Below are 13,916 nucleotides of genomic sequence, written 5' to 3'. Positions count from 1 at the left end.
TGAGGTTACATGGTTACCTCAAAATAAAAGCCTCATGAAGCTTGCAAACAATATCTTATAAACAACTATTTCAAACTGATAACTCGTTACCAAAAAAAAAAAAAAGTCAAGAGAAAACGAAAACAGAACTCTACAGTTTAACTCCAAACTCCATCCCCCTCTTTGACTTTTTATTGTTTCTACTTTTTTTTTTTTTTTTTTGACAGAGTCTCGTTCTGTCGCCCAGCTTGGAGTGCAGTGGCGCAATCAGGGCTCACTGCAAGCTCCGCCTCCCAGGTTCACGCCATTCTCCTGCCTCAGCCTCCCGAGTAGCTGGGACTACAGGCGCCCGCCACCGCGCCCGCTAATTTTTTTGTATTTTCAGTAGAGATGGGGTTTCACCGTGTTAGCCAGGATGGTCTCGATCTGACCTCGTGATCCACCTGCCTCAGCCTCCCAAAGTGCTGGGATTACAGGCATGAGCCACCGTGCCTGGCCATTGTTTCTATTTATCTTTTTATATTATCGCTTAAAAAATTGTAGTTATAATTTTTGATAGGCTTTGTAGTCTTCCTACTCAAAATATGGCTTACACACGGCAATTAGTGTGTCAAGCCATTCTGTTCTTGTGTACTTACTGATAGCAGTGAGTTTTGTACCTCTGGATGATTTCTTATTGCTCATTCATGTCCTTTCCTTTCAGATTAAAGAGCTCCCCTTAGCATCTCTTATAGGTCAGGTCTGATATTGACAAAATCCCTCAGAGCTTTTGTTTTGTCTGGGAAAGTATTTCTCCTTCATGTTTGAAGTATATTTTCGCTGGGTATGATATTCTAGGATAAACGTTTTTTTCCTTCAGCACTTGACATGCCACTCCCTCCTGGCCTGTAAAGTTTCCACTGAGATGTCTGCTGCCAGATGTACTGGAGCTCCTTCATATGTTATTTGTTCCTTTTCTCTTGCTGCTTTTAGGATTCTTTCTTTATCCTCAACCTTTGGGAGTTTGACTATTAATGGACTATTAAATGCCTTGAGGTAATCTTATTTGTGTTAAATCTTCTTGGTGTTCTAGGACCTTCTTGTACCTGAATATTGATACCTTTCTCTGGGTTTGGAAAGTTCTGTTACTATTTGAGTGAAGTTTCTACCCTATCTCTCTCTCTCTACCTCCTCTTTAAGACCAATAACTCTCAGATTTGCCCTGTGACTTCTAGATCTTGTAGGTTTGCTTCATTCTTTTTTCTCCTCTGTGTATTTACATATAGTCTGTCCTTAAGCTCACTAATTCTTTCTTCTGCTTGATCAATTTTGCTGTTGAGAGATTCTGATGTATTTTCTAGTTTGTCAACTGAATTTTTCAGCTCCAGAATTTGTTTTTTGTGTTTTGTTGGGGTTTGTTTGTTTTGAGACAGAGTTCGCTCTGTTGCCCAGGCTGGAGTGCAATGGCATGATCTTGGCTCACTGCAATTTCTGTCTCCCAGGTTCAAGCGATTCTTGTGCTTCAGCGTTCTGCATACCTGGGATTACAGACCTGTGTCACCATGCCCGGCTAATTTTTGTATTTTTAGTAGAGATGGGGTTTTGCCATGTTGGCCAGGTTTGTCTCAAACTCCTTGCCTCAAGTGATCTACCCACCTAGGCCTCCCAAAATGCTGGGATTATAGGTGTGAGTCGCTGTGCCCAGCCTCTGCTTATTTTTTTTTTTTTAATATGTCAATCTCAGCTGGGTGTGGTCACTCAAATCCCAGCACTTTGGGAGGCTGAGGCAGGCAGATCACAAGATCAGGAGTTTGAGACCAGTCCGACCATCATGGTGAAACCCTGTCTCTACTAAAAATACAAAATTAGCCAGGCATAGTGGCACATGCCTGTAATCCCAGTTACTCAGGAGGCTGAGGCAGGAGAATTGCCTGAACCTGGGAGATGGAGGTTGCAGTGAGCTGAGATCGCACCATTGCACTCCAGCCTGGGCAACAAGAGGGAAACTCTCTTTAAAAAAAAAAAAAAAAAAAAAAAGTCAATCTCTTTCTTAAATTTCTCTGACAGGATTCTAAATTCCTTCTCTGTGTTATTTTGAAATTCTCTGGGCTTCCTCAAAACAGCTATTTTCAATTGTCTGAGAGGTTGCATATCTCTGTCACTATGAGACTGGTCATTGGTGCCTTTAGTTTGGTAAGGTCATGTTTTCTTGCATGTTTTTGTTTGTTTGTTTTTTGAGACAGTTTCATTCTTGTCACCCAGGCTTGAGTGCAATGGCATGATCTCGGCTCACTGCAACCTCCACCTCTCAAGTTTAAGCGATTCTCCTGCCTCAGCCTCCTGAGTAGCTGGGATTACAGGTGCCCGCCACCACACCCAGCTAATTTTTTTGTATTTTTAGTAGAGAAAGGGTTTTACCACGTTGGCCAGGCTGGTCTGGAACTCCTGACCTCAGGTGATCTGCCCGCCTCAGCCTCCCAAAGTGCTGAGATTATAGGCGTGACCCACCGTGCCCAGCCTTCCTGGATGTTCTTGATGCCTGCAGGTGTTCATCGACGTCTGGGCAATCAAGAGTTAGGTATTTATTCTATCTTCACAGTTTGGACTTGTTTTTATCTGTCCTTCTTGAGAAGGCTTTCCAGGTATTCAAAGGAAATTGAGTGTTGTAATCTAAGTCTTTGGTCACTGCAGCCATATCTGCACTACAGGGAGCCCCAAGCCCAGTAAGACTGTGACCCTTGCAGGCTCCTGGAGGTCTCACCTTGGTGTGCTTGGGTAAGATGGAGAGGAATTTCCTAGATTATTAGGCAATCTCTCATTCTCTTCCTTCACTTTCCCCCAAACAATAGTCTCTCTCTCCATGCTGGGCTGCCTGGAGTTGAGGGAGGGGTGATGCAAGCACTCCCATGGCTACCACAGCTGGCACTGGACTGGGTCACAACTGAACACAGCATAGTACTGGGTCTTGCCCAAGGCATGTGGCAACTCCTGCCTGGTGACCGCTGATATTTATTCAAGGTCCAAGGGCTCTTTACTCAGTAGGTGGTAAATTCTTCCAAGACTGGGCCCTTCCCTTCAGGGCCAGTAGGTTCCCTTCTGGCCCAGGGTGGGGCTAAAATACCATCCAGGGTCTAGGGCCTAGAATTGGAGGCGTCAGGAATGACTGGTGCTTTATTTTACTGTGGGTCAGCTAGTGCTCAAGTTGCAAGACACAATATTCTGTACTCTTTCCTCTCCGTTCCCCAAATGGAAAGAGCATCTCCCCAAGCTCCACTGCTTCAAGTTGTGGGAGTGGCAATCCCTTCACTACCAGAGCTGGTGTCTGAGTTGTGTGCACCCCAAATCCACAGGCTCTGACCCCAGCACAGTGCCAGGACGTGCCAAAGGAATGCAGTCCTGTGGCCTGACTGCCTTTCAAATTTATTCAGGACCCAAGTCCACTTTACTCAACTGGTGGTGGAACTAGCTGCAACTCAGGTTCCTACCGCTGGGGCAGAAGATTCTCCTCTGGCTGGGGCTAGTCTGAATGCTCCCTCCATGGGTGCTGGCAGAATTCTGCCCTGTGTTGTATTCCATTGTGATAGGACAGTACTGGAGTTTCAATGCAAAGTCCCACAATCATTTTGCTCTTCCTCCTGCAAGCACACAGATTCTATCTCCGCACACTGCCAGGGGATAGGGAAGGGGTGGTGTAGGCAATGCAAGAGTGTCTTTCCTACCCTCTTCGATGCCTCTTTCCTTGAGATGCTGTTAAAAGCAGGTACTAGGATCACTCACCTGATTTCTGGTTCTTATGAAGGTATTTTGTTGCACGGATAGTTGTTCAATTTGGTGTTCCTGCAGGAGGACGATGGTTGAAGGGTACTATTCTGCCATCTTGCTCCTCCTGCTCTCCGCTTAACCAGTTCTTATAAAGCCCCTCCCCACACACATATGTATGTGTGTGTAGACATTTATGTGTATATATATATATTTTTTTTTTTAAAAGCAAACCTCTGGGCTCAAGTAATGCTCCTGCCTCAGCCTCCGGAGTAGCTGGAACTATAAGCACCTACCATTTTGCCTGGCTTTTTATTTTTTTGCATATACTTGTAGAATTTATTTGGAGGGAGACATCAATCACAATATTTTACCCCTACCTACTTCAGATGTTTTCTCCTATATAACCACAATCTCACTATCTCTGAACACACAGGATATTTAACATCAGTTTACTAATATCATCTAATGCATGAATGACCAAGCATGGCCCACTGCCAGTTTTTATTAAGTTTAATGGAAACACAGCCACACTCATTACTTGGGTATTATCTATATCTGCTTCTGGGCTGTAACAGGTCAGTAGATAAATCAAAGACCATAAGGTCTGCAAAACCCGAAGTATTTATTATCTGGCTCTTTCAGAAAAAGATCGCTGACCCCTGAATATATTACAGTCTATACTAAAATTTCCCCTAATTTACCCAAAATATTGCATCTCTTCCAATCCAGGATCCAATCAAGATTAACTTACTGCATTTATCTGTCACTCAGTGTGGTTTTCGTTTGCTTTTCTTTTACTGTGAAGTTATGCAACTTTTTATATGTTTAAGAGCCTTTCTTGGCCAGGCACAGTGGCTCATGCCTGTAATCCCAGCACTTTGGGAGGCTGAGGCAGGCAGATCACTTGAGGCCAGGAGTTCGAGACCAGCCTAGCCAATGTGACAAAACCTGTCTCTACTAAAAATACAAAAATTAGCCAGGTGTGGTGGTGTGCACCTGTAATCCCAGCTACTTGGGAGGCTGAGGCAGGAGAATCGCTTGAACCCGGGAGGCAGAGGTTGCAGCAAGCCAAGATTGTGCCATTGCACTCCAGCCTGGGCAAAAGAGCAACACTCCATCAAAAAAAAAAAAGCCTTTCTTATAAACCTTTTCATCACTGAGTCTTCTACTGAGTTCAGGGTCTTACTAGTTTTTGTTTTTGTTTTTGTTTTTGTTTTTTTTGAGATGGAGTCTCACTCTGTCACCCAGGCTGGAGTGCAGTGGCATGATCTCAGCTCACTGCAACCTCCGCCTCCTGGGTTTAAGAAATTTTCTGCCTCAGCCTCCCGAATAGCTGGGATTACAGGCACACGCCACCACACCCAGCTAATTTTCTTGGATTTTTAGTAGAGAAGAGGTTTCACTATCTTGGCCAGGCTGGTCTTGAACTCCTGACCCCGTGATTCACCTGCCTCGGGCTCCCAAATGCCACCTTGCCCGGCTAATAAAAAATAATTTTCTTTGTGGCTAAGTACATGTTCAATTTTTACAAATATTCCTGAACCATAGCAATAAATGTATATTCTCTTAAGGAGCATAAACATCTATTAAATCGATTATATTGATTGTAATTTTTGCATATGTCTTTATTGTCTACTAGATTTACCCACTTATGAGAAAAGTCTGCCACTATCACTATCTTACCTAGGTCGTCTTGTTTCTGTTTTAACTGTATTACACGTATTTAGCAACTGTGTGCTTTGGTGCATAAAGATTGGTCATTATATCTCCTTTATATTGAAATTTGATAATTACACAATTTGCTTCTCACCTTAAATTCTATTTCAACTGCTATTAATATTATTAATATTCCTTTCTGTTTTTGTTTCAATTTGTCTAGTACCTTTTAATTTCTACAATTTTTAAACAAATTATTATTTTTAGAGGCAAGGTCTGTCACCCAGGCTGGGGTACAGTGGTGTGACCACTGCTCACCGCAGTCTCAAACTCCTGGGCTCAAGCAATCCTCCCACCTCAGCCTCCAGAGTAGCAGAGACTACAGGCACACACCACCACGCCCAGCTGCCTAGTACCTTTTATTTTTTCTTTTAATGAAAACTTCAATTTTCAAAAAATTTTACTTTAAGTTCCGGGATACATGTGCAGAACAGGCAGGTTTGTTACATAGGTATACATGTGCCGTGGTGGTTTGCTGCACCTATCAATCCGTCATCTAGTTTTGTTTTTTTCTTTTTAATTGAGACAGAGTCTTGCTCTGTCACCCAGGCTGGATTACAGGCATGAGCCACCGCACCTCGCTGTCATCTAGGTCTTAAGCCCTGCATGCATTAGGTATTTGTCCTAATGCTCTCCCTCTCTTTGCCCCCAACCCCCTGACAGGCCCCGGTGTATGTTGTTCCCCTCCCTATGTCCATGTGTTCTTATTGTACAACTCCCACTTATGAGTGAGAACATGCAGTGTTTGGTTTTCTGTTCCTGTGTTAGTTTGCTGAGGATGATGGCTTCCAGCTTCATCCATGTCCCTTCAAAGGACATGATCTCATTCTTTAAATGGCTGCACAGTATTCCATGGTGCATATGTACCACATTCTCTTTATGTAGTCTACCACTGATGGGCATTTGGGTTGGTTCCATGTCTTTGCTATGAGTACTGCAACAAATATACACATGCATTATGTCTCTATAGAGAATGATTTATATTCCTTTGGGTATATACCCAGTAATAGGACTGCTGGGTCAAATGATATTTCTGGTTCTAGATCCTTGAGGAATTGCCACTCTGTCTTCCACAATGGTTGAACTAACTTACATTCCCACCAACAGTGTAAAAGCATTCCTATGTGTAAAAGCATTCCTATGTCTCCACAGCCTTGCCAGCTTCTATTGTTTCTTGACTTTTTAATAATTGTCATTTCTGACTGGCGTGAGATGGTATCTCATTGTGGTTTTGATTTGCATTTCTCTAATGATCAGTGATTAGCTGTTTTTGTTTTGTTTTGTTTTGTTTTTTTGAGACGGAGTCTTGCTCTTGTTGCTAAGGCTGGAGTGCAATGGCACAATCTCAGCTCACTGCAACCTCTGCCTCTCAGGTTCAAGCGATTCTCCTGCCTCGGCCTCCCAAGTAGCTGGGATTACAGGCCCCCACCACCACAACTGCCTCAGCCTCCCAAAGTGCTGGGATTACAGGCGTGAGCCACCGCGCCCAGCTGATGAGGTTTTTTCATATGTTTTTTGGCCACATAAATGTCCTTTTTTTTTTTTTTTGAGACAAAGTCTCACTCTCGCCCAGGCTGGAGTGCAGTGGCGCAATCTTGGCTCACTGCAACTTCCACTTCCCAGGTCAAGCAATTCTCCTGTCTCAGCCTCTCGAGTAGCTGAGACTACAGGCATAAATGTCTTCTTTTGCGAAGTGTCTGTTCATATCCTTTGCCCACTTTCTGATGGTTTATTTTTCTTGTAAATCTGCTTAAGTTCCTTGTAGATTCTGGATATTAGATCTTTGTCAGGTGGGTAGACTGCAAAAATTTTATCCAATTCTATAGGTTGCCTGTTCACTCTGATGATAGTTTCTTTTGCTGAGCAGAAGCTCTTTAGTTTAATTAGAACCCATTTGTCAATGTTGGCTTTTGTTGCAATTGCTTTTGGTGTTTTTGTCATGAAGTCTTTGCCCATGCCTATGTCCTGAATGGTACTGCCTAGGTTTTCTTCTAGGGTTTTTACGATTTTGTGTTTTACAATTAAGTCTTTAATTCATCTTGAGTTAATTTTTGTATAAGGTGTAAGGAAGGGGTCCAGTTTCAGTTTTCTGCATATGGCTAGCCAGTTTTCCCAGCACCATTTATTAAATAGGGAATCCTTTCCCCATTGCTTTTGTCGGGTTTGTCAATGATGAGATGGTTGTGTATGTGTGGTGTTATTTCTGAGGTCTCTGTTCTGTTCCATTGGTCTATATGCCTGTTTTGGTACCAATACCATGTTGTTTTGGCTACTGTAGCCTTGTAGTATAGTTTGAAGTTAGGTAGGGTGATGCCTCCAGCTTTGTTCTTTTTGCTTAGGATTGTCTTGGCTATACAGGCTCTTTTTTGTTTCCATATGAATTTTAAAGTAGTTTTTTCTAATTCTGTGAAGAATGCCAATGGTAGTTTGATGGGAATAGCATTAAATCTATAAATTACTTTGGGCAGCCAGGAGTGGTGGCTCACATCTATAATCCCAGCACTTTGGAAGGCCGAGGCAGGCGGATCACGAGATCAGGACATCGAGACCATCCTGGCTAACACGGCGAAACCCTGTGTCTACTAAAAATACAAAAAATTTGCCAGGCATGGTGGTGCATGCCTGTAGTCCCAGCTACTCAGGAGGCTGAGGCAGGAGAATTGCTTGAACCCGGGAAGTGGAGGTTGCAGTGAGCCATGATCATGCCACTGCATTCCAGCCTGGGCAATGGAGCGAGACTCCATCTCAAAAAAAAAAAAAAAGATTACTTTGGGCAGTATGGCCATTTTCAAGATACTGGTTCTTCCTATCCACGAGGATGGAATATTTTGCCATTTGTTTGTGTCCTCTCTTACTTCCTTGAGCAGTGGTTTGTAGTTCTCCTTGAAGAGGTCCTTCACATCCCTTATAAACTGTATTCCTAGGTATTTTATTCTCTTTGTAGCAATTGTGAATGGGGGTTCATTCATGATTTGGCTCTCTGCTTGTCCATTGCTGGTGTATAGGAATGCTTGTGATTTCTGCACATTGATTTTGTATCCTGAGACTTTGCTGAAGTTTCTTATCAATGTAAGGGGTTTTGGGGCTGAGACGATGGCATTTTCTAAATATAGAATCATGCCATCTGCAAGAGAGACAATTTGACTTCCTCTCTTTCTATCTGAATACCCTGTATTTCTTTCTCTTGCCTGATTGCCCTGGCCAGAACTTCCAACATTATGTTGAATAGAAGTGATGGGAGAGGGCATCCTTGTCTTGTGCCAGTTTTCAAAGGGAATGTTTCCAGCTTTTGCCCATTGATATTGGCTACGGGTTTGTCATAAATAGCTCTTATTATTGAGATATGTTTGATGAATACCTAGTTTCTTGAGAGTTTTTAAATGAAGGGATGCTGAATTTTATCGAAGGTCTTTTCTGCATCTACTGAAATAATCATGTGGTTTTTGTCACTGGTTCTGTTTATATGACGGATTATGTTTACTGATTTGCATATGTTGAATCAGCCTTGCATCCCAGGGATGAAGCCAACTTGATCACGGTGGATAAGCTTTTTGATGTGCTGCTGGTTTTGGTTTCCCAGTATTTTATTGAGAATTTTTCGCACCGATGTTCATCAGGGATATTGGCCTGAAATTTTCTTTTTTTGTTGTGTCTCTGCCAGGTTTTGGTATCAGGATGATGCCGGCCTCCTAAAATGAGCTAGGGAGGAGTTCCTCCTTTTCAATTGTTATGGAATAGTTTCAGAAGGAATGGTATCAGCTCCTCTTTGTACCTCTGGTAGAATTTGGCTGTGAATCCATCTGGTCCTGGGCTTTTTGTGGTTGGTAGGCTATTAATTACTGCCTCAATTTCAGAACTTGTTATTGGTCTATTCAGATATTCCACTTCTTCCTGATTTAGTCTTGGGAAGGTGTATGTGTCCAGGAATTTATCCGTTTCTTCTAGATTTTCTAGTTTATTTGTGTAGAGGTCTTTATAGTATTCTCTGATGGTAATTTGTGTATTTCTGTGGGGTCAATGGTGATATCCCCTTTATCATTTTTTATTGTGTCTATTTGATGCTTCTCTCTTTTCTTCTTTAGTTTAGCTAGAGGTATTTTTTGTTAATTTTTTCAAAAAATCCAGCTCCTGGATTCATTGATTTTTTGAAGGGTTTTTTTTTGTGTTTCTATCTCCTTCAGTTCTGCTCTGATCTTAGTTATTTCTTGTTTTCTGCTAGCTTTTGGATTTGTTTGCTCTTGCTTCTCTATTTCCTTGTTGTTGTTTTTGTTTGTTTGTTTTGAGACAGAGTTTCACTCTTGTTGCCCAGGCTGGAGTGCAATGGCGCGATCTCAGCTCACCACAACCTCCACCTCCCGGGTTCAAGTGATTCTCCTGCCTCGGCCTCCCAAGTAGCTGGGATTACAGGCATGTGCCACCACACCCAGCCAATTTTGTATTTTTAGTAGAGATGGGGTTTCTCCATGTTGGTCAGGCTCATCTCAAACTCCCGACCTCAGGTGATCCACCCGCCTCGGCCTCCCAAAGTGCTGGGATTACAGGCGTGAGCCACCACGCCCGGCCGCTTCTCTAGTTCTTTTAATTGTGATGTCAGGATGTTGATCTGAGATCTTTCCAGCTTTTTGATGTGGGCATTTAGTACTATAAACTTCCCTCTTAACACTGCTTTAGCTGTGTCCCAGAGATTCTGGTACATTGTCTCTCTGTTCTCATTGGTTTCAAAGAACTTCTTGACTTCTGCCTTAATTTCTTTATTTACCCAGGAGTTATTCAGGAACAGGTTGTTTAATTTTCCTGTAGTTGCCTTTTTTATTTGTTTTAAATTGAGACAAGGTCTCAGTCTGTCACCCAGGCAGGAGTGCAGTGGCGTGATCAGGGCTCACTGCAGCCTCGACCTCCCAGGCTCAAGTGATCCTCCCACCACAGCCTTCTGGATAACTGGGACCACAGGCTACCACCATGGCCAGCTAAGTTTTTTTAATTTTTTATAGAAACGGGGTCTCGCTTGGTTGCCTAGGCTGGTTTCAAACTCTTGGGCTCAAGCAATCCTCCCATCTACAGTAATTTTAGGCCTCCCAAAGTGTTCAGATTGCAGATGTGAGACACAGCGCCCAGCCTCTTTAAATGTCACTTCATTTTCAACCTTTCTTTTTCATATTATTTTATGTATATTTCTTATATTCAGCATATACCTGGGTTTTTTTACTTAACCCAATCTCAGAGGATCTACAGCAAGCTTGTCCAGTCCACAGCCCACAGGCAGCATGCAGCCCAGGACGGCTTTGAATGCAGCCGAACACAAATTTGTAGACTTTCTTTTATGAGATCTTTTTTGCAATTTTTTTTGTTTTAGCTCATCAGCTATTGTTAGTGTTGGTGTATTTTATGTGTGGCCCAAGACAACTCTTCTTCTTCCAGTGAGGCTCAGGGAAGCCAAAAGATTGGACACCCCTGATCTAGAGGAAGGAATAATTTAGTTTATTATTTAATGAAACAACTCACATATTTGACTTTATTCTTTCACTCTCATGTTTATCATTCAGATACTTTTCCATGAATGTATATTTTTTGCCCAAACTGCTTGTAATTTTTCCCACCCCAAATGGAATATAAGCATCTTCCATTATCTTTTTTTTCTTTTCTTTTTTTTTTTTTTTTGAGACAGAGTCTCTCTGTCGCCCAGGCTGGAGTGCAGTGGTGCGATCTTGGCTCACTGCAAGCTCCGCCTCCTGGGTTCAGTGTCCTGAGTAAGTGGGACTACAGGCGCCCGTCACCACGCCCGGCTAATTTTTTTGTATTTTTAACAGAGATGGGGTTTCACCATGTTAGCCAGGATGGTCTCTATCTCCTGACCTCGTGATCCGCCTGCCTCGGCCCCTCAAAGTGCTGGGATTACAGATGTGAGCCACTGGGCCCGGCCCATCGTTCATTATCTACACAGCTTTTCCTGCTTAAGTAGCATCCAATTATATGGCTGTACATTTTAAATTTGAACAATCCTCTACTAGTTGTCCTACATTTTTCTAATGTAAATACAACCATAGGCCATCCAGTCATACAAGTCACATACTTGGAAGTCATCTTTCACACTTCCTTGTCCTTCATCTCCATAACCAACTTATCACCAAATCCTGTTAATTTTACTTCCTACATCACACTCATCTTCCATCTCTCCTGCTATCATTCTACTTCAAAGTACCAGGAATCTGAAATGGTCTCCTGTTCTACCCACATCAACTTTGCTCCCATACCCATCCGTCTTCTTCATTACTGTTAGAACAAAGACTACAAAGTGGATAATGTCACTAAAAACCATTCAATGGTTTCCTATTACATTTAGGATAAAATCCAAAATACAAACCTCAAGGCCCTGATCTGTGGATCAGTTACACTTCATGCCACTGTCTTCTTTACTCTCTGCATTTCAGCTACACTAGCCTTTTCCCATTCTTCTACCAGATACTTATTCCTTCTGCCTATGTTTCACATACCCCTATTCTCCATTTACCTGGTTAACTTGTATTCATCTTTGATATTTCTGCTTAAATATTACTTCCTGTGAGAAACATTCCCTTGCCCTCAGGCTAGGTTAACCAAACCTGCATTCCAATACACTCCCGTAGCACTTTTCTTCTGTCCCCACTAAACAAATAATTACACCACCAAAAATATAAATACAAACTGTGGTAGGTGCTGTCTCCACCACTAGACTGCAGACTTTGTGAAAGCAAAAACTATCTCTAATATTGTTTTACTTACCTCTTTATTTCTTGATTTACTATAATGTCTGGCACTATGATACTGTAAAATAATAAATTTGGTCTTTGACCTCATTTCCTGGCATACAACCCCCTAAAGTCCTTGGAATTTCTGATGTCTTTTTTTCTTTTTCTTTTTTTTAGAAAGTCTTGCTCTGTCACCCAGGCTGGAGTGCAGTGGTGCAATCTCGGCTCACAGCAACCTCCACCTCCTGGGTTCAAACGATTCTCCTGTCTCAGCCTCCCAAGTAGCTGGGACTACAGGCACATGCCACCATACCCAGCTAATTTTTGTATTTTCAGTAGAGACAGGGTTCCACCATGTTGGCCAGGCTGATCTTGAACTCCTGACCTCAAGTGATCTGCCTGCCTCAGCCTTCCAAAGTGCTGGGATTATGGGGACATGACCCAGGCCCAAAGTGATGTCTTTTTGTGTGTTAATGATTAACTGATGGCTGGCAGCTGCTAGGTAGCTTTAGAATAAGAGCAAGGCAGAATTAGAGGATTGTGACTTTCAGCCCCACCCAACCCCCCAACCACCAGGGAGAGAAGAAAAGCTAAAGGTTAACCAATGGTCACTGGTTTAGTCAATTGCCTATGTAATGAAGCCTCCATAAAAACTGACTGCACTGGGAGAGCTTCTGGATACTAAACATGTGGAGGTTCCTGGAGGGTGGTGTGCCTGTGGAGGTCCTAGAGAATCCCTGTGCCCACTCCCCTACATCTCTTCCCATGCATCTCTTCACTCCCCTACATCTCTTCCCATGCATCTCTTCATCTGAATCCTTTGTAATATCCTATATAATAAACTGCTAAATGTAGGTAAGAACTTCCCAGAATTCTGTGAACTGCTCCGGCAAATTAATCAAATTCAAGGAGGGCGGCATGGGAACCCTCACTTGAAGTCTGTTGGTCAGAAGTTTCAGAAGCCTGGACTTGCAACTGGTGTCTGAAGTGGGTGGGGGGCACTCTTGAGGCATGAGCCCTCAACCTATGGGACGTGGCGCTGTCTCCAGGTAGACAGGTCGGAATTGAATTAGAGGGCATCCAGCCAGTGGTCGCTGCAGAACTGCTTGCTTGCTTGCTTTGGTCACAGAAGTCTTCTGTGCTGACTACTGTTGTGGTGTGACAGCAGAGGAAAAAACAGTTTTTCCATATAGGCACATAACAGGTACTCAATAAATAACTGTTTAATGCCGGGCAAGGTGGCTTACCCTGTAATCCCAACACTTTGGGAGGCTGAGGCGGGCAGATCACCTGCCTGAGGTCAGGAGTTAGAGACCAGCCTGGCCAACATAGTGAAATCCCGTCTCTATTAAAAATACAAGAATTAGCTGGGTACGGTGGCAGGTGACTGTAATCCCAGCTGCACGGGAGGCTGAAGCAGGAGAATCGCTTGAACCCGGGAGGCAGACGTTGCAGTGAGCGAAGATAGCGCCTGCAAGACTCCATCTCAAAAAATAAATCAATAAATAAATGTTGAATGAATGAATCAATGTTGCTAAGGACAATCCTATCTATCATTCACACACACACTCATACACACTCCTCGCCTGCTGCTTAAACCCTCTAATGTCTTCATTTTTATTTTTTATTTAATTTTCTTTTGACATGGAGTCTCGCTCTGTCACCCAGGCTGGAGTGCAATAGTGCAATCTCAGCTCACTGCAACCTCCACCTCCCATGTTCAAGCGATTCTCCCACCTCAGCCTCCCAAGTAGC

The 13,916-nt window shown here is 43.0% G+C and overlaps 1 protein-coding gene across 10 annotated transcripts in view; it reads right to left on the bottom strand.

Annotated features, from left to right (window-relative positions):
- SENP5 (SUMO specific peptidase 5) overlaps positions 1 to 13,916 on the bottom strand; it is a 66,848-nt gene that overhangs the window by 16,285 nt on the left and 36,647 nt on the right. The window contains exon 7 of one of the 10 annotated variants that reach the window (XM_054682459.2): positions 9,605 to 10,892. The exons of 6 other annotated variants lie outside the window; for them this stretch is intronic. In XM_054682459.2, the coding sequence (XP_054538434.1) occupies positions 10,794 to 10,892 (99 nt within the window). In that variant the 3' untranslated portion in view covers positions 9,605 to 10,793. Of the gene's footprint in view, positions 1 to 9,604; positions 10,893 to 12,314; positions 13,647 to 13,916 lie in introns of those variants that run through there. 3 more of the 10 variants (XM_054682455.2, XM_054682457.2, XR_010155425.1) reach the window with 3 other exon arrangements.

Source organism: Pan troglodytes, chromosome 2, assembly GCF_028858775.2.
Source record: "Pan troglodytes isolate AG18354 chromosome 2, NHGRI_mPanTro3-v2.0_pri, whole genome shotgun sequence".
Taxonomy (NCBI): Eukaryota; Metazoa; Chordata; class Mammalia; order Primates; family Hominidae; genus Pan; species Pan troglodytes.
Note: the sequence above shows the minus strand (reverse complement) of the source record. Positions and strands in the feature narration are given on the sequence as shown.